Source organism: Oncorhynchus gorbuscha, linkage group LG08, assembly GCF_021184085.1.
Source record: "Oncorhynchus gorbuscha isolate QuinsamMale2020 ecotype Even-year linkage group LG08, OgorEven_v1.0, whole genome shotgun sequence".
Lineage (NCBI taxonomy): Eukaryota > Metazoa > Chordata > Actinopteri > Salmoniformes > Salmonidae > Oncorhynchus > Oncorhynchus gorbuscha.
In genome coordinates this window covers 31,122,175-31,147,006 of record NC_060180.1, presented here as the reverse complement: position 1 = coordinate 31,147,006, position 24,832 = coordinate 31,122,175, and the positions used below count along the sequence as shown (strand labels likewise).

The 24,832-nt window shown below is 40.7% G+C and overlaps 2 protein-coding genes across 5 annotated transcripts in view; one reads left to right on the top strand and one right to left on the bottom strand.

Annotated features, from left to right (window-relative positions):
- Window positions 1-8,213, top strand: part of fhip2a (FHF complex subunit HOOK interacting protein 2) — a 29,058-nt gene extending 20,845 nt beyond the window's left edge. The window contains exons 12-17 of the mRNA XM_046359133.1: window positions 30-176; window positions 287-377; window positions 878-1,021; window positions 1,255-1,395; window positions 2,434-2,537; window positions 4,608-8,213. Coding sequence (XP_046215089.1) covers window positions 30-176; window positions 287-377; window positions 878-1,021; window positions 1,255-1,395; window positions 2,434-2,537; window positions 4,608-4,719 — 739 coding nt within the window. The 3' untranslated portion in view covers window positions 4,720-8,213. The remainder of the gene's footprint in view (window positions 1-29; window positions 177-286; window positions 378-877; window positions 1,022-1,254; window positions 1,396-2,433; window positions 2,538-4,607) is intronic.
- A 1,991-nt stretch (window positions 8,214-10,204) lies between these two features.
- Window positions 10,205-24,832, bottom strand: part of LOC124041491 (serum response factor-like) — a 69,110-nt gene continuing 54,482 nt past the window's right edge. The window contains exons 3-8 of one of the 4 annotated variants that reach the window (XM_046359135.1): window positions 23,953-24,190; window positions 15,380-15,541; window positions 13,308-13,409; window positions 12,887-13,057; window positions 12,347-12,448; window positions 10,205-10,859 (exon numbers count right to left, since the gene is read on the bottom strand). In XM_046359135.1, coding sequence (XP_046215091.1) covers window positions 10,822-10,859; window positions 12,347-12,448; window positions 12,887-13,057; window positions 13,308-13,409; window positions 15,380-15,541; window positions 23,953-24,190 — 813 coding nt within the window. In that variant the 3' untranslated portion in view covers window positions 10,205-10,821. The remainder of the gene's footprint in view (window positions 10,860-12,346; window positions 12,449-12,886; window positions 13,058-13,307; window positions 13,410-15,379; window positions 15,542-23,952; window positions 24,191-24,832) is intronic. The other 3 variants (XM_046359134.1, XM_046359138.1, XM_046359137.1) reach the window with 3 other exon arrangements.

The following is a 24,832-nucleotide window of genomic DNA, read 5'->3' as shown; positions in this document are numbered from 1 at the left end:
GCCAATGGATGTTTTGTTATGTCTTTCAGAGACCTTGAAGAGGACCCTCTGTTTGTCGACGACTTCTCTCCAGAGAACAGGTTGTCCAGCCCTGATTGGTTGAGCAACTCCCCAACACACAGTCCTTACCACGCTAAGCCTGATGGAAAGACAGAGGTCCACAAGATTGTAAACAGGTACACAGTATTTCCTAGGAAACATGTGCCTTGTTACATATTTTAAACTTTTAGGAAGTAAGATACCTGCATCATGTAACCCTATAATGCTTTTATTATGTTTGCTTCAGTTTCCTGTGTTTGGTGCCTGATGAAGCCAAATCCTCGTCTCATGTGGAGGGAACGGGTTATGACACCTACCTAAGAGACGCACACAGACAGGTGAGTTCTCCAGGTCTCTCATGTTCTCTAGCTTCTAATTCACTGAACTCAATAGAGATCTGGGTTGTGTTCATTAACTTTTTTTTTTTTTTAACTAGGAAAGTCAGTTAAGAACAAATTCTTATTTTCAATGACGGCCTAGGAACAGTGGGTTAACTGCCTGTTCAGGGGCAGAACGACAGATTTGTACCATGTCAGCTTGGGGGTTTGAACTTGCAACCTTCCGGTTACTAGTCCAACGCTCTAACCACTTGGCTACCCTGCCGTTAGGGTACACCGTTGGAAACCGTTTTGCACGTGTTTCTTATTGTTCTTATATAAGTTCAAATATAAGTTCAAATAGTATCTCCCTGTGTCACTCGGTTTTGAACTGTTTGCTTCTGATTCAAGCCTACTGAACACGACCATGGAGCTCTGATTTGTTACTAACACTGAATGGATGGCATGTTGTCTACCCAATGTCATAACTCAACATCATCATTGTCCTCAAATTTTCTTAGTTCAGGGACTACTGTGGGATCTGTCAGAGATGGGACTGGCGCGGCACCCCCAAGGCCATGGAGAAGTGTGACCTGGACAGTCCCTTCTTCGAGGGCCACTTTCTCAAAGTCCTCTTCGACAGAATGGGCCGTATTTTGGATCAGGTGAGTTTGAAGTCAAGGAAAGATCTCAGATTTCCAGAAGATTCTCCGTTAAAAGTGCTTCTTAGTCCAAGACCAGGTTTAATCTGTGTCAGGAACACCGGCCCAGAATGTTCAGACAGGGTATCAATTGGATGAAATACTTAAATCTGCTTTGTGAGTTTAGCGATATTGTGGTAATCTTGACTCATCATGGTGTACCTGAGCTCACTGACTGTCCTCTCTCTGTCCTCCAGCCTTATGATGTGAACCTGCATGTGACGTCAGTGCTGTCCAAGCTGTCTCTGTTACCCCACCCACACATTCATGAGTACCTGCTGGATCCCTACATCAACCTGGGCCCCGGCTGCAGGTCCCTCTTCTCCGTCATCGTCAGGGTATGTTGAGGAATCAACATGAGCAGATACTCAGATACCCTCTATTGATCTCTCATTGAATTGATATTGAAGTGATTGTAGTAAGGTAGTTAAGGTTGTGGGCCTATGGAGGAACAATCTTTGTTGAGTAGAGTCAATCTTGAGTATCAATTTAGTTAGGGAAATTATGTTATAGTCACGTTTATGTAAACATAACAATTTCCTCAATCAAGTTTCCAACCATTTTATGCAAGTAAAGTACATGTTGGATAAAGAATGTTATGACAGGCCTGATGGAAACATTTTCCGGTCGACTTTCCAAATGTCGACAAAACTAAATATGCGAGACAAGGTGTCAGTAAAATTAATTAATGTGAGAAATGTCGGTGGAAACGCTTTTATGCGCAAATATGTATATTACGACCATCATATCAAAGTAAACTTGGAGTCACGCAGTGACATGTTGTGTGGTCCTCCCACTACGAGTCGGAAAAGCATGCAGTTTATCAAGCTACAAATGAAACAATTTACGATGAACTTCACGGGGTGGTGAAAGTGCAAGGTAATGAGCTTGATGCTCCTTTCCAGTCAACATTGAGGGTCTTATTCTGGTGACCTGACAAATAAAAACGATCTCATCGTAATAATCTCATCATGTAGGCTATACGTGCTCTCTAGCCATTACTGTACCTGTGAGCTGTTGGCTACTAGATAACGCAAAACATTTTTTGTTGTCGTGAGGAAACCACTCGGCAGAGTTGAAAATGCAATGGAAACCCATTTAAGTTGTGTTTTTTATTTGGCACATGGGAATTTAACTACAAAAGGTATTTTCTATGTACTACGTTGTCACACAGCCCCTTCTTTCTGCAACAAGTCAGTTTGATGGAAACCTCTGGTGGGAAAATGTGCATATTGTTTTTATGCTTATTTTAGAATATTCGCATGACAATCTCTTGCCAATTGGATGGAAACCCAGCTATTGTCAGTATTGAACCAGCTCTGAGCCTTTTTAATACTGTAACACCGATTTGCCCCTGTGCATTTCACTCTTGTCAGGTGGTTGGGGACCTCATGTTGAGGATTCAGCGCATCCCAGACTTCACACCCAAACTCCTGCTGGTGAGAAAGAGACTGCTTGGCCTCGAACCAGAGGGTCTGAAGTAAGTACTCTGTGAAAGGTTTCTGTACTTCACAAAAGATAGTAAGATGTGTTGAATTCAGGTAGAAAGTATATGTTTAAGTCAGGTAGCTACTAGCCAGATGTATTTAATTTGAAGTGGATGTGTTAAGGATTTTTTTCTGCCATTTAAACCCTTGGGTGGGCCACCTGAGCGGGCTGCCTAAGTACGTACATGCAGTGTCTTCGAAAGTATTCAGAACCCTTCACTTTTTCCACATTTTGTTACATTATAGCTTTATTCTCAAATGGATTTTTAAAAAAGAATCATCAATTTACACACAATATCCCATAATGACAAAGCGAAAACGGGATTAAATATAAATACACATTCATAAGTTTGAGGTCACTTAGAAATGTCCTTGTTTTTGAAAGAGAAGCACTTTTTTTTTTGTCCATTGAAATAACATCAAATTGATCAGAAATACAGTGTGGGCATTGTTAATGTTGTAAATGACTATTGTAGCTGGAAACGGCAGATTTTTATGGAATATCTACATAGGCGTACAGAGGCCCATTATCAGCAACAATCACTCCTGTGTTCCAATGGCACGTTGTTAGCTGATCCAAATGTATAATATTAAAACACTTTTTCAATTATGTTAGCACAGCTAAAAACTGTTGTGCTGAATTAAAGAAGCAATAAAATGGGCCTTTAGACTAGTAGAGTATCTGGAGCATCAGCATTTGGGTTTGATTACAGGCTCAAAATGGCCAGAAACAAAGAACTTTTCTTCTGAAATTCGTCAGTCTATTCTTGTTCTGAGAAATGAAGGCTATTTTCCACGTGAGAAATTGCCAAGGAACTAAAGATCTCATACAAAGCTGTGTACTACTCCCTTCACAGAACAGCACAACCAGAATAGAAAGAGGAGTGGGAGGTCCCGGTGCACAACTGAGCAGGAGGACACAAGTACATTAGTGTCTAGTTTGAGAAACAGATGCTTCACAAGTCCTCAACTGGCAGCTTCATTAGTTACCCCCAAAACACCAGTCTCAACGTCAACAGTGAAGAGGTGACTCCGGGATGCTGGCCTTCTAGGCAGAGTTCCTCTGTCCAGTGTTTGTAATCTTTTGCACATCTTAATATTTTATTTTTATTGGCCAGTCTGAGATATGGCTTTGTCTTTGCGACTCTGCCGAGAATTTCTTTAATCAGGACAACAGTATTCAGCTGTGCTACCATAATTGCAAAATTGTTTTCTAATGATCAATTAGCCTTTTAAAATTATAAACTTGGATTAGCTAACATAACGTGCCATTGGAACACAGGAGTGATGGTTGCTGATAATGGGCCTATGTAGATATTCCATTAAAAAATCTGCGGTTTCCAGCTACAATAGTCATTTACAACAATAGTAATTTACAACATTAACACTGATCAATTTCATGTTATTTTAATGTACAAAAAGTGTTTTTCTTTCAAAAACAAGGACATTTCTAAGTGACCTCAAACTTTTGAACGGTAGTATAGACGTGTATATACACAGTTGAAGTCGTAAATTTACATACACCTTAGCCAAATTTAAAATCAGTTTTTCACAATTCCTGACATTTAATCCTAGTAAAAATTCCCTGTCTTAGTTAGGATCACCAGTTAGGATCACCACTTTATTTTAAGAATGTGAAATGTCAGAATAATAGTAGAGAATGATTTATTTCAGATTTATTTCTTTCATCACATTCCCAGTAGGTCAGAAGTTTACATACTCAAATGTAAAAAATTTGTACCTTTATTTAACTAGGCAAGTCAGTTAAGAACAAATTCTTATTTTCAATGACAGCCTAGGAACTGCCTGTTCAGGGGCAGAACGACAGATTTGTACCTTTGTTAGCTCGGGGATTTGAACTTGCAACCTTCCGGTTATTAGTCCAACGCTCTAACCACTGCTGACAGCATTCCCCAACCCTCAACCAACCCCTGTCCCTTCCCCTTTTCTGTGTAGCATTGGCCACATAAACACATTTTCGGTCTAGTTCAGGTAGACTGAAGTATTTGATTGAAGGGGATGTGTTGAAATTTGACACTGCCTGCCTGGTCTTTCCCATGTAGCATTGACCACATGACCCTGCTGGAGGGGGTGATTGTACTGGAGGAGTTCTGCAAGGAGCTGGCTGCCATTGCCTTTGTCAAGTTCCACGCGTCTGCCTCCACCTCCCCCTAATCCAACCGGCCAGACAGGCCAGGACTGGGGTGGGTGGGGGGGGGGGGGGGTGCGGGCAGGGAGAGGACAGGATCAACAAACGACTGGTTACTTTCCACTGGTCATCCCTAAAATCGATTGTGCCCCAAAGACATACTGTAAGCAGGATATGTTTCATCAAATGTCTTGGGACTACAGATAAAGCATTTTGCCCCATGCCCTAACCAGAACAACAGTAAGGCTGTTAATCCGGGGCTAGAGGCTTTCAGGGTGAGGAAGGGGATGTGTGGATGGATGCGGTAGGAGAGGGGACATTCTCAAGATGGTTTGAGCTGGGCAAGGTCTGCAGAGTCCCTGCGTGCTCTCTCTCTCTCTCGCCTTTCTGTCTTTCTCGCCAACCTAAACAAATATGATCACCCCTTCACTATGTGTGTCATAGGGAGAGAAATGTTTTTTCTGTATGTGTGTATTAATTTAATTTTTTTTTCATACTCTGCTGTTTGTAAGCGTCAATGCCTTAGTGTTGGATTATTACGCCTTTTCAGTCACTCTTTCAGGAGGTTGTTTGTTTCCTAGTGAAACATTTTATCTTAAGCCCACATCTCTAATATATTCTTCTTCTGTCAGATTATCAATGTCAAATCACAAAAAATCTGTGGACAAGATAGCCCCTCTAATTAGCACACAAATTGCTTACCAAAATCAGGTAATTCACCCGATTCGTTAAAAAGAAAAGTACATACAATGCAAAATGTTCTTATTTAACAAACAAAAAAATGATGGAGAAGTTCACTGTAGTGTCTGAGTTAATAAGATACTAGTCATGGTGTGGCGGAAGTGGAAAGTCCCTGTATTTATTTTCAGTTTCTTTCAGGTTGCCTTTTTAACTGTCAGATATGCATTTTTAAAGAAAGAAAAACATTTTTAACCAATTTAATAGACAAGGAACTCTCAATGCAACTTAATTTGCAGAAAATGTGTCAAATTTTGAATTGTCCCTGACTAGTAAACTCCACTGTGGAGATGTTCGTGTTAACATTGCTCAGGCTACCTACCTAACCATGTCGATGGTTGTGTATTTCTTATTGTTTGCACCGTCAACCTCACTAGCAATGGGATAACATTATAGAGTAATGTGACATCACATTTTGTAGAATGTGGATCCTGAAAAACAAACTGGATTTGGACATGGACTTCTATGTACATTTGCACTCGTTACATATATCAGAATCTTTGCTTTCTTTTTGGACCTTCGTCGGCTTTTGAGGAAAGTGACGCCGCATTTCTTCTTCTTTTGCCTCTGTGACAATGTTATCGTTTAATACAGTAATCATTATTGACGTTTCAAAATGTACTCCGCTACATTGTACACTTATGTTGTCTTTTAATTTGTACTAGTGTAGAGGCATGGCCATCTTTCAGCGATCTTACACGGAACACATTTTCTACGTGTTATTCATTACTTGTTTATTTATAGGAGGTCGTCTTTAATTTTGGGATTGGGAGGTCCTCAAAGTGGTCCTATTACATAAATAATTCTGTCTTTGTTAGCTTACATTGTGGCATGTAGGCCTACATGTAAATGTATGGGAACACAGTACATGAATTTGATATGTTCCTTCGTAAGCTACCATTTTATAAATGCAATTGTATACACACAGTTTGTTTCCGTAAGAGGTATTTCATTTACCAATAGTATTGTTTTCCAGCATGATCTTTGATGACGCAGAGGAAAGGACTCTGTCCTTAATGTAAAAAAATATATATAATGATGGAGGACACGTGTGTGTGTGTGCTGTGTAGATTAGAAGATCGTGTAACCAGGGTTCGTTTGCAAGTACCTGTTGGAGTAATTTTGTGGAGGTTGGACACTTACACTTAATAATTTTAATCGGTCTGAATTAGGGAACTACATGACATAACCGGTGCTGGGGATGTGTTGCTTGCCTGAACGCTTTGGGTTTGTACATGGATGGTGCCCAGTGTGTGTGTGGTTGTGTTATAGGGGATGAGTGTGTTGGTGTGTGTCTGTGTGAATGCTTGCTGTAGTACGCAGATTGGATGAATCTCCATGAGGTCAGGAGTTTGAAATACTCCACATTAGCCAGGACACTGAACATAGTGGCTGGAGCTGTTGTTCCTGCTAAGTTGACATATCAAGTTGGCTTCTGGTTGTCTACCCTATACAGCACCTGGGGGAATATGTCACAAAATAGGATCAACTTGTTAGCCAGCTAACTTATTTGAATGTTCTGGATAACTTTCTAGGAAGATATGGACATCTGATTGATTCCACGAACAACCCATTTGACCGTTTTTAGCTTTATAAATGAACCAGATAATCTGTTATTTCATTTTGATTAAAGTTAAGCTGTCTACCTTGGTTTGGCCTGCATTGTAGTATCCCCCTCTGGCCTAATTATGCAAACGTTTGCATGAAATCAGATTTGCACATGGTCTTCATTCTTGTTCATATGTTGTACATATACCAATACTAAAAAGCTTTTTTAGTTTTTGATTTTTTTTTGTTTGTTTGTATCATGAACTCAAAAAATATTAAGATGCACCTTTCAGGAGTGACTTGTCTACTTTAATGGATGAAAAACATTTTTTTTATTCTTAATCATGCACATTTTGTGATCAACGTTTCCAACCTTTCTGTACCTGTGTATATAGGCTATACGTGTACAATAGTAATATTTGCCAGGTGTAAATGCATGCATATCATTTGTCATTATGAAAGCAGCATCTCTCTCTCCTAGCCTAATACCAGATCTGTTTGTGCCTTCTGGCCCACTTTTGTCACACTAATGACCATAGGAGTTAGGAAGACTGCACAAACAGATCAGTGACCAGGCTCCCTTCCCATCCATGATGATTTCTTAGCAGTCAGCACTTTGCTCCTCTTCTGAAGACACTGACAAGGAAATACAATGATGCCTTACTTCACGCTGTGACATTAATGGTTTCACTTTTTGTCTTGGGTTTGTTTGTCACACATTGGATGCTCTATTTGTGAAAGGCATACATACGGGGGCTTGTATTTCCTTGTCTGGGTGCAAGAGTCTAGTATTCAAAAAAATCTGATGCCAACTTAGTTTATTTTCCTGTTCTGTGTCCGCTTAGACCAATCACTGTATATCTTTGGTAAAACATGTTTGCTGCATTTAATTGTTAACCTAAAACTGGGTGTGAAATGGGTTACCCTTTTGGACTTTTTCTTGACCAGTATGATTTATTCTGTGATTAGTGCAATGGTATTTAAATGTAATTAAGTTGCATGCTCATTCCTCATCATCGCCTCTTGATGCTTATGATCAGTGTCTCGAAAATAACTATCGCCGACAGGGTGGGTTCTTTTCTGCAGTTTCTCATACACTCGGGCATCACGTTTTCATTCTCATCTGCCATTTCTGGTTTATGCGTGCTACTTTTCGGTGTGTGTGAGAAATCATACAGGACATTATGGCTTTGTTTAACATCTTCCGTCCCCAATAAAAATACAGCTTTATTCATCAAGTTGTTTGGTTGTTATTGTTGAATCAAATTTAACAAATTGGATTATGGACAAAATACATTGGAAGGTTTAATTCGTTTTTATTACAAAAGTTTTGTACATGGTTACGTACATGGTTACGTTTGGATACGAAAACAAAACTGCACAAAATAACCATTTTATATTTTTACCATGACTACACTTCCATTTATTCATCTCCTTTTTAATTTTTTTTTTTTTTTTTTTTTGAGCTCCATTAGAAGAATCTGAGATAAGTGTCAACTTCTAACCCACAAGACTTTGGCTGGGATTCCATCCAAAACCTAGCGCGCTTGACATGAAAGAATTTCCAATTGAGCGGTCGAAATCTGAACGGCTGATCTTGAATGTGATCTCCGCAACATTGCCTTTAAAAGACGCAATGTCTACAAACATGATCGGCTTGAATCTTGGCCTTTGATTGCAAATAAAAAATAAAAAAGCATTGCATGAACTTGCTCAATACATTGTCAGCTCAGTCCATATATACACAAAAATATTCCACTGACTGGAGAAACAATTTCCTGGGATGGGAGAAATACATGAGTTTAATGTACAGTAAAAGCTAAGGTCCAAGGCTTTTGCGTGATGGTTTGCAGAATAAACAGACATTTCAATTCCCTTCATGAGAACGTAAACCCACAACTATGAAAAAAAGAGGACCTGTTGGTAGAAAGAAAATGGTGCTCTCACTATCCCCAATCCACCTTGGTAAAGTGGGTCTTAACTGGGTCAAATAAATACTTAAGTTAAGTCTTTAAAACTTGTAGTGGGTTAACTCACTTTTTGAAATACCCTTTAAAACCTCACTATTCTTCATGAACACAGTTAAATGTAAAATGTAAATTCCTAAGAAAATGCCAGCATAGCATGTTTAAATGGTTCAGAGGCAATATGCCATTGTATAGATTTATTGGTTGATTGATCAACCATGTTATAAGCAGACCTGGGTTCATATACATAAGTTGTGCTTGATTGAGCCTGCCTGTTGTAATGGAACCAATATAAGTCTCAAGTGCAAACCCCTCCCACCTAGCATAATTAAGCATATATAATACATTAATCCAGGTATGGTTATAAGGAGACTAACAAACCCTTCATACAGTACTGACACCTGGAGAAAATACCCTTTTTAGTTCAGTGTTTTATCCTGGCATTCTGTCCAATTCTTAACTGAAACAGGAGCTTGCTAGTGCCCTGCTACCAACTGCCCAGACTAGCGAAAATAACTTTCAGTAACCTACATGGCCATACAGTCACAGTAGACGCAGTCCTTCAGCACTGTGACTGGCAAGGTGTGAAGAGGTCATTGTGATTCACTCTAGAAAGATGTCACCCTTGTCAGTCAGTTTGGCACAAACTTATATATTATACTTATATATTTATATAACAGTTTGGCACAAGCTTATATTTCACAACGCAGGATCCGCATATCCAGCGAACTCAATTTAAATAATTAAACTATAAATTTTTACCAGAATATATTTTACGCTTCAGAATACATTATCTTGTAAGGTTAGCTGGCCAACTATAAGAAATAGCCCTCAGAACCGCCTCAATTCTTCAGGTCATGGACTCTACATGGTGTCGAAAGCGTTCGACAGGGAAGTTGGCCCTTTGACTCCAATGCTTCCCACAGTTGGGTCAAGTTGGCTGGATGTCCTTTGGGTGGTGGACTATTATTGAAACACACGCAAAACTGTTGCGTGTGAAAAACCCAGCAGTTAACACAAACTGGTGCGCCTGCCACCTACTACCATACCCCGTTCAAAGGCACTTAAATCTTTTGTCATTCACCCTCAATGGCACACATGCACAATCCATGTCTCAATTGTCTCAAGGCTTAAAATCCTTCTTTAACACGTCTCCTCACCTTCATCTACACTGATTGGAGTGGATTTAACAAGTGACATCAATAAGGGATCATAGGATTCACCTGGTCAGTGTATGTCATGAAAGAGCAGGTGTACATAGTGTATAAATAATTAATTTATTCTATATGCAAATTACTTGCATATACAAAACAACTATATGCCATCACACAAACAGGCAAAAAATACAATTTGATTCAATTCAAAAATAATTATGTACATTTACAAATGTCTTTAACCCCAAAGCCACCATACCCTTCCCATTTATAAATCCCACGTTTACGCGCACACACACACACACACACACAAAAATGTATCTTTGGCTGACGTGTGGAGCTGCAGCACATGCATCATGTGCACTCGACAAATAATTACAGACCCCCACCCCCCCAAAGAAATAATACTATAGACAAGGTATTCTAAAAGGAGGATTTAGTGAATATCTCAATTCCTTTCTATGCTTTAGTGAATGAATACATACGTATTTTCAAACATCTACTCACATACAAAGCTTAGCGACACACATACCCTTCCATACGTGTGCAAACATACAGAATTGTAATGTAAATGCAACACACAGAGCTGTAAAATGAAATGCTGATGGAAGGCATCAATAAATAGAGATGTCTGGCCAGTTTCCCTGGGCCTCAGTGTTTCTGTCAGTCGTTCTTAGTGTTCTGGGTGTTGTCCAGGCTGACCACCTGCAGCTCTGTCAGGTTACTGCTGCTGCTGTTCAACTGCTGACCAATCACCATCTGCAACACAGCACATAAACATCAGCATGCGCCACTGAAGACCAATCAAAAGTCAAAGAAAATTAAAGTGACATTGGGAAAGAAGAGAGAACATAACTCTATGCTCAGCATGGGTCCACCACAGATAGAACAATGAGCCGGATGTATAAATCTAAACCATTCGGTTGGCATTTCCACTCAGCACCAAATATGGTGATGAGAGGAATCCCAGTGGCCGCCAGGGGGAGAAGATGGATTTTGCCCAACATTCTACGAAGTTTCTCATCGATGAAACGGTTGATATCAATACAGTTTTCTGTTCCCAAAACTAGAATGTGATTTTTGTAGACTTTACCCTTTGTCAAAGTTGTTTTTAAATTTCATTGTTTAGGAGTGCAAGGGCGAATTGAGTTATTGCACACGTGCACTTGACAGAGTAGGCGTTCCCCCACGGAAATATGCAAATACATGCCAGAACGAGGCAATAGGATCTCAGTAGCTCATGCTTGGCTCTGCCCACCTCCTTGCTTGTTCTGCCCACTATGATTAATTTGCTCCCATTGGAGCAAATCTTGGGTTAATTATAAAAAATCTTTGGTTCCACTTTGCATGCCTTAATTTGCACTGTTGAGTAGCCTATTGCCAGACAATACACCTGCCTAACATGGTTGGGGTCAATTCCATTTCAATTCCAAGTAAACAAATTCAAATTCAAAATGCTCCTAATTGAAAAGCATTGAAGATCATAAATATTTGTGTACTTCCTGAATTGACCCCAACCCTGCTACCTAAGCACACAATTATTGACATTAAATTGATTAACTAAAATCCTCTATTTTGAAAAGAAAGCTTTTTCTAAAAGCATCACTTTGCATGAGTTTGGTCATTTGTGTTGTTATAGTGTACGGTAGCTATTGTACTCCAACTAAGGCTCTGTGAAACACAATGGATTATATTCTGCTCCTAAACTTTAGTCATACATTCACCTCTATAAAAATCCAATCTATTGAAATCGCAATCCTGCGATTGACTGATTTCCTCAATACAAATAAAAAAAGTATTCCAAAGAACATATGGCTTTCAATAATGTTCGGTGCAGTGTTGTCCAAACATCATTTTCATTTTTATTTAACGGTTGTTTAACTAGGCAAGTCAGTTAAGAACAAGTTCTTATTTTACAATGACAGCCTATCCCAGGCCAAACCCTCCCCTAACTCTGACGACACTGGGCCAACTGTGCGCTGCCCTATGGGACTCCAGATCACAGCCTGTTGTGATACAGCCCGGGATCGAACCAGGGTCTGTGACGCCTCTAGCACTGAGATGCAGTGCCTTAGACCGCTGCACCACTCTGGAGCCCCAAATGTCATAGAAGTAGATCATCCACATACAGTAACAGTACAGGAGGCAGGCCAAACCCTCCCCTCCACAGTGATAAACAGTGCTCTGTCCGGATGCATTAGTGCATGTCAGTGGCATGCTGGTTGCAGAGAGAATGAGAGTTTCACTTGTAAAATGTAGGTCTTGCCGTACTGGGTGTAGCTGCACTGCAGAAACAGGGATCTGCATGGTGCCCGAGGGTGCCGTAAGGAATACCTGAGGGACAGCACCTAGCCAGAGAGAGACGGACACATACAAACATGAACACAGCCCTCTCATCTAAACTAACATTTTACCACTGAATATATACAGAGACTAACATTATACCACTGAATATATACAGAGACTATGTGCATGCTGTATAGGCTATACCACCCCACTTTGGGTCGGGGTCAAACACACTAGCCTGTCATAGTCAACCTCCCGACTATGTAGCTATATTCATACCAGATCTGGGTTAAAACAGTATGCGTTTTCATTCTTTGAGCATTTGATTAAGCCTGCCTGGAATGCCAGATAGGATAGGTTGCACTTTTTGCAGCATTTCATAGGTTAAGCTCAACACACCCAGCTAAAAAAAAATGAAAGAAAAAAATACTAATTGAACTGAAGTCTGAATCATATATCAATCAACCTCCCCCATCAACCCACAGCCAGTGTAGCCTCACCTGTGTCCCAGCGTAGCCTACTGTAGTCAAGCGTGGTCTCACCTGTGTCCTGGCCATGTCCGTGGGACACCTGCATGGCCGAGGGGCTGGACGCGTACATCACTGTGTGGGGGCTGGTGTACATCATGTGCCCCGCCATGGACGTGGGCACAGACGATGTGACAATGGTCGCTGGGGGAGTGGGGAAAAGATATTAGTGTATAAGACAAAGTAAGAAGTTTAGAAGAGACATTGCCCACCAGATGGCACTGTATCACTGAGGGAAAATTCAATTCTGTTCAACTGAAGTTGACCCCTCATAACAAACAGTATTGTAGACTACAACCTTCCGCTCACTCAAGAAAGATAACTTAGACTCTGGATAGAGCTTATCACACATAACCAGGGTTGTACAGCCCTGTGTTAGACAGAGGAGAGTTACCAGTGGAGACAGTCGAGGTCTGGGAGATCTCCGAGCTGCTGTCGTTGGTGTGTGTGGTGGGGTGCACCTGGATGGCCTGCAGCTGCTGGGTCATCCCTCCCCCTGGAGGGGAACAGGCAACACAAAACAGCTGATCACTCACCTGTACACTATTCTAATCTTCTGTCGAAACTCTTAGAAATGGTAGGAATATTAGTTTGCCCCATCCAGTTTTGGACATGGTTTCATACACCTATGTACAGTCAACTAAAGTTCATGCCTGCCTAATGCCTGTTATTCCTTGTACAGTTGTGGCCAAAAGAATGACACAAATATAAATTTTCACAAAGTCTGCTGCCTCAGTTTGTATGATGGCAATTTGCATATATATGTAGAATGTATGCACACATGACTGTAAGTCGCTTTGGATAAAAGCGTCTGTTAAATGGCATATATTATTATTATTATTACTCCAGAATGTTATAAAGAGTGATCAGATGAATGGCAATTAATTGCAAAGTCCCTCTTTGCTGTGCAAATGAACTGAATCCCCTAAAACATGACCACTGCATTTCAGCCCTGCCACAAAAGGACCAGCTGACATCATGTTGTTTAACACAGGTGTGAGTGTTGACGAGGACAAGGCTGGAGATCACTCTATCATGCTGATTGAGTTCAAATAACAGACTGGAAGCTTCAAAAGGAGGGTGGTGGTTGGAATCATTGCTCTTCCTCTGTCAACCATGGTTACCTGCAAGGAAACACGTGCCATCATCATTGCTCTGAACAAAAAGGGCTTCACGGGCAAGGATATTGCTGCCAGTAGGATTGCACCTAAATCAACCATTTATCGAATCATCAAGAACTTCAAGGAGAGCGGGTCAATTGTTGTGAAGAAGGCTTCAGGGCGCCCAAGAAAGTTCAGCAAGCGCTTGGACCATCTCCTAAAGTTGATTCAGCTGCGGGATCGGGGCACCACCAGTACAGAGCTTGCTCAGGAATGGCTGCAGGCAGGTGTGAGTGCATCTGCACGCACAGTGAGGCGAAGACTTTTGGAGGATGACCTGGTGTCAAGAAGGGCAGCAAAGAAGATACTTCTCTCCAGGAAAAACATCAGGGGCAGACTGATATTCTGCAAAACGTACATGGATTGGACTGCTGAGGACTGGGGTAATGTAATTTTCTCTGATGAATCCCCTTTCCGAATGTTTGGGGCATCCGGAAAAAAGCTTGTCAGGAGAAGACAATGTGAGCGCGACCATCAGTCCTGTGTCATGCCAACAGTAAAGCATCCTGAGACCATTCATGTGTGGGGTTGCTTCTCAGCCAAGGGAGTGGGCTCACTCACAATTTTGCCTCAGAATACAGAATGGAATAAAGAATGGTACCAACACATCCTCAGAGAGCAACTTCTCCCATCCATCCAGGAACAGTTTGATGACGAACAATGCCTTTTCCAGCATGATGGAGCACATTCCCATAAGCCAAAAGTGATAACTAAGTGGCTCGGGGAACAAAACATCAATATTTTGGGTCCATGGCCAGGAAACTCCCCAGACCTTAATCCCACTGAGAACTTGTGGTCAATCCTCAAGAGGCGGGTGGACAAACAAAAACCCACAAGTTCTGACAAACTCCAAGCATTGATTATGCAAGAATGGGCTGCCATCAGTCAGGATGTGGCCCAGAAGATAACTGACAGCATGCCAGGGTGGATTGCAGAGGTCTTGAAAAAGAAGGGTCAACACTGCAAATATTGACTCTTTGCATCAACTTCATGTAATTGTCAAGAAAAGCCTTTGACATTTACGAAATGCTTGTAATTATACTTCAGTATTCCATAGTAACATCAGACAAAAATATCTATATCTAATATCTATAGACACTCAATGTGTTTTATAAATCCCACAAGACACCAACCTTATCATCCTGCGAATCTCAAAAAACAACTGGGGGCAGGAACTTCCCTTACAGAGCTCCGGAATGCCCGCTTATCCATTAATAGAAGAAGGGGAAAACTTGTCTCTGTCGACCTACAGACAAACTAGTCTCTCAACAGACACAGACAAGACTCTTTCTCTCGACAGACTGACCTAGGGAGACTGCAGCGGGGAATCGGAAGACGGCCTGCTGGCCCTGCTGTGTCAGTTGTGATGCGGTGAGCTTCTGGCCCCGCTGTCCCGGGATGGCCAGTGTGTGCTGGTGCAGCTGGCTGAGCGGAATGGTGGGGGTGCCGGGAGGGAGAGAAGTGCCTGCTGCAGGAGGGAAAAAAGGATGAGTGAGTGAGTGAGTGAGTGAGGTGAGAGAGGTGAGAGAGAGAGATTCAGCCTGCTGTCATAATGGGAAAGAAAGGGAGCCGGAGACAAAGATCTGCTACGTCGGGACCCAGAACAACATCTCTGCGCTACTCAGTCGGTTAGCCACACTATCACTACAAGCAGACATCACAACAAGGGCAACAACAATACTTTAGAATGTCAGTGATTGCACCACTACATGAACAATTTTTGAAACATTTTTTTACCTTTATTTAAATCAAACTAAGACTTCTTAAGCTTTAAGGTGGTTATTTCCCAGTATTACATGGCTGTAACATCAGCTACCATTTCATGCCTTAAATTGATGGTAATTTTTACTAGTAGACCTGGACCTCCTGTACTAATTTGATCTATTTTAATATCAATATAGCAATTCCTATTACAAGTGGCACATCTGGCTCCAAAACACTCTGTTTGAGCAGGGGCTCCATTAATTAAAAATAAATGATAATTTCACAATTGAACTGCCTAATCTTCACTGAATATTCATGACCAATTATAGGCAGAGATCGGCAGCCGACTCGGGGATGGCCATTGTGTTGGACCTCCTAATTATTCCTCTCCTACAATGAAAATCAAAGGCATGAGCCCATTGGATGTAGATGTTCCCTTCGTGGATACTGGGGCTTTGTAATACATGTCAAATATAACCAAGTTGAAAGGGCTTCCTGGAGATGTGAAACACGGCAAAATATAAACAACCGTTTAAGTGGAAACGCAAGTCACGCTACCGCCACGAACCACCTCGACGTCTTGGCAAGATTATTCAAACTGAAATCATGTTGACGGACCAGATCTGGGTTCAAATACATGCTTAATCAAGTATTTGTGTTTTTGTATTTATTATTATATATATTTTTAAATAATAACCAAATCAGCAAATACATTTTGAAGTATTTCAATAATTCCCTATAAATACTATTTTAAACTAGTTTCAAATACCCTAGAACCAAACAGGTCTGCTAAGCGCAAACTTGAATGTTGTGAAAATTCTGTGCCACTTCCAGCTCGTGTTTACTGTGAACACTGAGGCTGTACCCACGCCATGTACCCACACCAGCATTGTAGGCACTTGTCCCATTAGTTAACTTCTTATGGCTGGGGGCAGTATTGAGTAGCTTGGATGAATAAGGTGCCCAGAGTAAACAGCCTGCTCCTCAGTCCCAGTTGCTAATATATGCATGTTATTAGTATATTTGGATAGAAAACATTCTGAAGTTTCTAAACCTGTTTGAATGATGTCTGTGAGTATAACAGAACACATATGGCAGGCGAAAAACCTGAGAAAAAATCCAACCCGGAAGTGGGAAATCTGAGGTTGGTCGATTTTCAACTCAGCCCCTATTGAAGATACTGTGATATATTGGTCAAGTTGCACTTCCTAAAGCTTCCACTAGATGTCAACCGTCTTTAGAAACTTGTTTGAGGCTTCCCCTTTGAAGGGGGGCTGAATGATAGAGGGGAATGAGTCAGAGGTCTGCCAGCAGCCACGACCTGGTCACGCACATTCACATGAGAGGTAGCTCCCTTTCCATTGCTTTTCTGAAGACAAAGGAATTCTCCGGTTGGAACATTATTAAAGATTTATGTTAAAAACATCCTAAAGATTGATTCTATACATCGTTTGACATGTTTCTACGGACTGTAACGTAACTCTTTGACATTTCTTCTGCTCCTAGTGAACGCGCTTCGTGACTTTGAATTTGTTTACAAAACGCACTAACAAAAGTAGCCATTTGGACATAAATGATGGACATTATCGAACAAATCAAACATTTATTGTGGAACTGGGATTCCTGGGAGTGCATTCTGATTAAGATCATCAAAGGTAAGTGAATATTTATAATGTTATTTCTGACTTCTGTTGACTGCACAATATGGCGGATATCTTTTTGGCTTGTTGGGCTCTGAGCGCCGTACTCAGATTATTGCATGGTTTGCTTTTTCCGTAAAGCTTTTTTGAAATCTGACACAGCAGTTGCATGAAGGAGAAGTGGATCTAAAATTCCATGTGTAACACTTGTATCTTTGATCAATGTTTATTATGAGTATTTATGGAAATTGATGTGGCTCTCTGCAAAATTACAGGATGTTTTTGAAACTACTGAACGTAAACCGCGCAATTTGTATAATAAGATTTTTTGATATAAATATAAACTTTACCGAACAAAACATACATGTATTATGTAACATGAAGTCCTATGAGTGTTATCTGATGAAGATCAAAGGTTAGTTATTAATTCTCTCTCTATTTCTGATTTTTGTGACTCCACTCTTTGGCTGGATAAATGGCTGTTTTTCTGTGACTTGGCTCTGACCTAACATAATCGTTTGTGGTGCTTTCGCTGTAAAGCCTATTTGAAATCGGACACTGTGGTGGGATTAACAACAAGATTACCTTTAAAATGGTATAAGATACTTGCATGTTTTAATTATGAGATTTCTGTTGTTTGAATTTGGCGCCCTGCACTTTCACTGGCTGTTGTCATATCCATCCCGTTAACGGGATCTCAGCCCTAAGAAGTTTTAATCACAAAAATTGAGGATTAGCTGATAACTATGAAAAAAGCATTCGGGATAATATAGAGAATCTGGAACTATTTATTGAGGAGCATTTTGATATGCTTGAAAAAGAAATGGATACATCGAAGTGAACAAGAGAAGACCCTTCCTCGAGTTCTGCGAGCGAAACTGAAGGGAAGCCGCCGTCTAAAATTCCAAATTTAACATCAGAAGGGGACGTTTTTATAACTCTGCCTCCAGAAGATAGCATTGCTTACAAGTATGAGCGAGCAGTTATAAAACTGGATATATTACCTGTGCTACTGGGGGAGGTTGAGGTCTTAAAAAACAGAAATGGGTTACAGTAATAAAATGGAAGAAATATGAGCGGATAATAAGACATTGAAAACTACAGTGGACTCTACAGAGAGGCTACGGTATGAAAATAAAACAATGAAAGCCGAATTACTTGATCTAAAGAGCAGAAGTATGGAAAATGATATTGTTATAATGCGAATAAAGGAGGATGAAAACAAAAACTATAAGTCAACGGAGGATAAAGTCATGGTGTTCATGAAACGTAATCTCAAAATGATGGACGAACAGGTGGAAACCATTGATTTTCAAAAGGGCACATCGTTTCGGTGGCAGAGCAGAGGGAAGGTCCCTTCCGATTGTAGCTATGCTAACCCACTACAAAATGAAAATTGCCTTGTTACAACACAGGGTAGGGAATTGAAGAACACCCCATTCTCTATTAATGAACAATTTCCCCATGAAATAGTGGAGACGACATGCCCTGTACCCCAATATCAAAAGGCTCCAAGCAGAGAAGCAGAATGTTCGTCTAGTGGTCGATAAAGTATATGTAAACATCCAAATGTTCAAGGACTTGGAAGATTACAACGTTGCTGTGAGTGATAGCTACCTCCTGTTGTTGAAGTAGTCCCGATACATATTTAGTCCAGTACAAATATGTCCAGTACAAATATGGATTAATTTTTTTTTACCCCAAACATTTTTACATTAACAACTTCATTTATGTTTATTCATGCAGTATGGAAACGTGGACTTCAAATAAAGTTAGATTTATGATAATGCAGAATGGGTATGATTAACTTAGCCTTTTTCTATTTAGGCAATATTGAATTGTGGACTATATGGACGTAATATTAGGTTTAGATTTAGGGGAAGGCGAAGATAGGTAAGGATTACCTTTTTTCTTTATGAATTTGTATTTATTTAATTTGAAGATTATACATTAGAAATACCAAGGTTGTTTTTTTAGTTTCATATGATACATGGCCTAATTGTAGAGGTCGGGTATACTATGACTTAAAAGCTGTTATATATAGTGGTTAGAGCGTTGGGCCAGTAACCGAAAAGTTGCTGGATCGTATCCCCGACCTGACAAGGTAAAAACCTGTCGTTCTGACCTGAGCAAGGCAGTTAGCCCACTGTTCCCCGGGCTCTGAAGACGTGGATGTCAATTATGGCACCTCTCTGATTCAGAGGGGTTAAATGTGGCAGACACATTTCAGTTGAATGCATTCAGTTGTACAACTGACTAGGTAGACCCCCTTTCCTTTCCCTTTTCTATAGTGGGGCTCTTGTTCGACGATGTGAATCGGAACGATTCGCTTTTAAGATTAAACTTAAGAAATATGAATAGGTTTATTATAGGGCTAGGACAAAGGATTATATAATGAATAGGCCTATATGTTCCTAAAATATGCTCCTAAAATAATTGGTTTTATTACCCTTTTACATTTAAAAAAATAAATCTCAATGTAAAAAATGTAAATGATGATTATTGTTCCGATACCCACCAGCAAATGGATTGGGTATTGTCAACAGGGTTGTTGTCTCTAGTGTGTGGCGGGCTGGTTAACACTGGGATAAAGTGATTAAAGTTAACGGTAGCACATTACAATAACTGGCTTATGGAAGCACTTCTCTAAGTAAGAGAAAGGTATATTATATATTTCTATATAAGCTATTAATGCTACCTTGATAGAGCAACAACCCTGGAATAAAAACAAAATGTGTGTGGGTTGAGAGAGGGTTGGTTTTACAGGTTCACTCACTCTGGATTGTCAGTACAGCATGTATTTTTGGCTATCGTGCCATGGCTGTGTCAGAGTCGATTGTATGTTAAACGTGGGTATTCCTTTATGGGCAGTGTGATGCCTAAGACATATTTTTACTTGCAGTCAATAGAATCTGTTCCTTTTTCCTTCTACCTTTTTTTTTGTCGGGAATACAACAGGATATAATGAGGACAACATGAAATATAACTTGCATGTAATGGACATTTAAAAAAAAGGACTGGTCTTATGATATTATTTAGGTTGCTTTCTCTTCATTTTTTTAAAGATTTGTCCTCCGAAGAGGATGGGTAGTATTATTATTTTTAAAGTTAGTTTTAACAGTGGCCAAGTAGGCTACTGTGGCTATTTGATCATAATGTAGGCCTACTAGAATGGTCTACCATACCAAAACAATGGATAAAATGCATCCCATTTCATTTTAACACGGAAAAATCAGTTATATCATTCAGCCTACAGTAGCAGCCAATGTGTGGAGTTAAATTTATACCTACATTCCATGAGACTTTTGAAGAAAAAAACATGCAGGTCTTGACATTTACCTGTTTATCTACTTGTCCTTCAGACAAGGAGGTGACTGAAAATGTTTTTGTTTGATGCAAGAAACCACTTTCCAAAATAAAATGCATTATTATTTCCATAACATTATTACAGAGAATCAGACAAATTATGCTACCCTCTGCATATTGGCTATTTAGCTTGTTCAAGCCCATCTCAAAATACAACAAATATATATACTTCACAGCGGTTTTGTTTCTGGTGTCCTTTGACAGCTCTTTGGTCTTGGCCATAAGTTTGGAGTTTGGAGTGTGACTGTTTGAGGTTGTGCACAGGTGTCTTTTATACTGACAACAAGTTCAAACAGGTGCCATTAATACAGGTAACGAGTGGAGGACAGAGGAGCCTCTTAAAGAAGAAGTTACAGGTCTGTGAGAGCCAAATCATGCTTGTTTGTAGGTGACCAAATACTTATTTTCCACCATATTTTGCAAATAAATTCATAAAAAATCCTACAATGTGATTTTCTGGATTTTTTTTCTCATTTTGTCTGTCATAATTGAAGTGTACCTATGATGAAAATTACAGGCCTCTCTCATCATTTAAGTGGGAGAACTTGCACAATTGGTGGCTGAGTAAATACTTTTTTGCCCCACTGTAATTAGTTCAGAGTTTGTTTTGATATTATAACCTGTGTGTCGTGATCGTGTTTGGTGTGGGGGGACAAAATAAATGTATGCGCGCAGCCGGTTTGGGTTCCGCGTTAGGCACTGCATCGCAGTGCTAGCTGTGCCACCAGAGATCCTGGTTCGAGTCCAGGCTTTGTCGCAGCCAGCCGCGACCGGGAACCCATGGGGCAGCGCACAATTGGCCAAGCGTCATCCGGGTTAGAGGAGGGTTTGGCCGGCAGGGATGTTCTTATCCCATCGTGTACTAGCGTCTCCTGTGGCGGGCCGGGTACAATGCACGCTGACACAGTCGCCAGGTGTACGGCGTTTCCTCTGACACATTGCGGCTGGCTTCCGGGTTAAGCGAGCAGTGTGTCAAGAAGCAATTCTGCTTGGCTGGGTTGTGTTTCGGTGGACGCACGGCTCTCGACCTTCGCTTCTCCTGAGTCTGTAAGGGAGTTGCAGCAATGGGACAATTGGATCTCACAAAATTGGGGGGAAAACGGGGTATAATTATTTATTTTTTTAATACATTTAGAGAAAGTATTTAACATTCATTCAGAACTGAAAATTAACCCAATATCAACATACGGAAAATATGTATTTTCAATATTCGTAAAACACATTTTAAACTTCCTGAAAATACTTTTTTTTCACCTTTCATTCAGAACATAAAAGGATCCAAACTTTAACATTTGGAAAATCAGTAATTTGGCTATTTCAGCCACACCCATTGCTGACAGATGTATAACATCGAGCACACAGCCATGCAGTAGAATAGTCCGTACTGAGAAGCTCAGTCACTTTCAATGTGGCAACATCATAGGATGCCACCTTTCTAACAAGTCAGTTTGCAAAATGTATGCCCTGCTAGAGCTATCCCGGTCAACTGTAATTGCTGTTATTGTGAAGTGGAAACTTCTAGGACCAACAACGCCTCAATCGTCAAGTGGTAGGCCACACAAGCTGACAGAATGGGAACGCCGAGTGCTGAAGAGCAGAAAAATCGTCTGTTCTCGGTTGCAACACTCACTACCGAGTTACAAACTGCCTCTGGAAGCAACGTCAGGACAAGAACTGTTCGTCGGGTGCTTCATGAAATGGGTTTACATGGCCGCGCAGCTGCGCACAAGCCTACCAATCTAAAAAAGTGTAGGCTGGAGTGGTGTAAAGCTCGCCGCCATTGGACTCTGGAACAGTGGAAACGCATTCTCTGGAGTGATGAATCACACTTCACCATCCGGCAGTCCAACAGATAAATCTGGGAAGGCTTTTCCACACTAATAGTGGAAAGCCTTCCCAGAAAAGTGGAGGCTATCTAGCCAGTTTGACTGTATCATGCCGGAGTAGCTTGATGAGCAATGCCTATTCCATGTTTTATAAGTTAAGTGTACTATAGCTAGCTAGGATATATTGTCAACATTGAGTTGTGGTTGGTGCACGATCTATACAGCTATAGTAGAGTTTCGTTGGCTTGTAACTACTGGCTAGCAGCCAAGGACGTTCGCTAGCTTATTTGTTTGTGCTTTGATTTAATTTACAGAAATGACTTCAGCCATATGAAAAACCTTCCATAGCAAAATATACCTAGCTATCTAGTCTCCTTTGCTTGTAGCTTGCTTCTCTTCTACTGGTGTTAGCTAGCGACAGCTGCTACTAGCTGGCTGCAGCGGTTGTGCAGCAACCAAGTTGTTGGTCCCGGTTTTAGAACTCTGAGATTCGGCTGAAAATATGTCAGCATTGTCAAAAATGCTACAAAAAAGTAACACATTGTTGGTCTGAAATGTTCACGAGTGCGAAAAATTATAAATGTAATAAAAACTTTCGAACCGACAAACGTATTCAGTCAAAATGGATCCAAGTCTAATTGTCACCTTATGGATGCTGTAGCCTGGTTTTAATCCCACTTCTAGAATTTGAGCTAGGTTTGGGCAAAACAATTGTCTGATGACCCTAATGCTATCGACCCTGTCAAAAATCTGGTTTAGTGATTCTCAGTAATGGCAGGACGGATCATGACGAGAAGCGGATAATTTTTTGTGTTCTTCCAATCAAGTCGATTTTGGAAATTTCCTCGACATTGGTGACATATTGGCTTAGATATGATGGTAGGGAGATTTGAATTTAACATTGAGCTTCAACCGATGCATATACAATTGTTGGGGCGATAAGGTATCCCACTTCACGTCGTGGCTAAGAACAGGTATAATTAAGCAATAAGGCACGAGGGGGTGTGGTATATGGCCAATATACCACGGCTATGGGCTGTTCTTACGCACAACGCATTGCAGAGTTCCTGGACACAGCCCTTAGCCATGGTATATCGGCCAAACCCCAGATGTTCCTTATTGCTATTATAAACTACTTACCAAGGTAATTAGAGCAGTAAAAATAAATGTTTTGTCATACCCGTGGTATACGGTCTGATATACCATAGCTGTCAGCCAATCAGCATTCAGGTCTCGAACCACGCAGTTTATAATTGCCAATATGCCACACCCACTCAGGCCTAATTACATTATAGTAAAGTATAGCATAGCATAAAGGCCAGTGTCTCTCCTGCTGTAGGTACCTGACATGAAGGTAAAGCCGCTGGGAAGCTGCATGACCTGTCCTCCGGAGACACCGGTGGTCTTGAGGACCGTACCGTTGACGTTGCTGCTAGCGGAGATGGGAGCCAGGTAGTTGGTGATGGGGAAGGAGGGCCCGCTGCTAACCTGCATGGTGGTGGATGTGGTGGGTGCCGTAAGTGCGTGGGTACTGGTGGTGCCCGGGAGGCTGGCCACTGTAAACGCAGGCTTTAGCTGGTCCTGGGGAAGGACAAACAATATGCATTATGAGTGTGGCTGTCAAAATAGCAAGATTCATGCATTCTACAGATTTGATTATTTTGGGGGATTTTGGGCTCTTATACGCTGGACTAAAAACAACTTACTAACAAATCATATCATGTTGAGTGAGTCACATACATATTTTATTCCACAAACCTTACTCCAAGGCAGCACCATTCACTAGAGCCAGTGGGGTAGAGAGGACGTTCATAACCAAGCAATTACCATTGCTTTACTCTCAGCAGGTAGCTAGTTTCCTCCATATACATATAGAGTGCATTCAGAAGATATTTCAGACCCCTTCCATTTTATTACGTTACAGCCTTATTCTAAAATGGATTAAATCATTTTTCCCCTCAATCTATACACAATACCCCATTATGACAAAGCGAAAACAGGTTTTCTGAAATGTATAAAAAAAATCAATACTGAAATACCTTTTTACATAAGTATTCAAACTCTTTGCTATAAGACTAGAAATTGAGCTCAGGTGCATCCTGTTTCCATTGATCATCCTTGATGTTTCTACAACTTGATTGGAGTCAACCTGTGGTAAATTAAATTGTTTGGGACATAATTTGGAAAGGCACACATCTGTCAATATAAGGAACCACAGTTGAC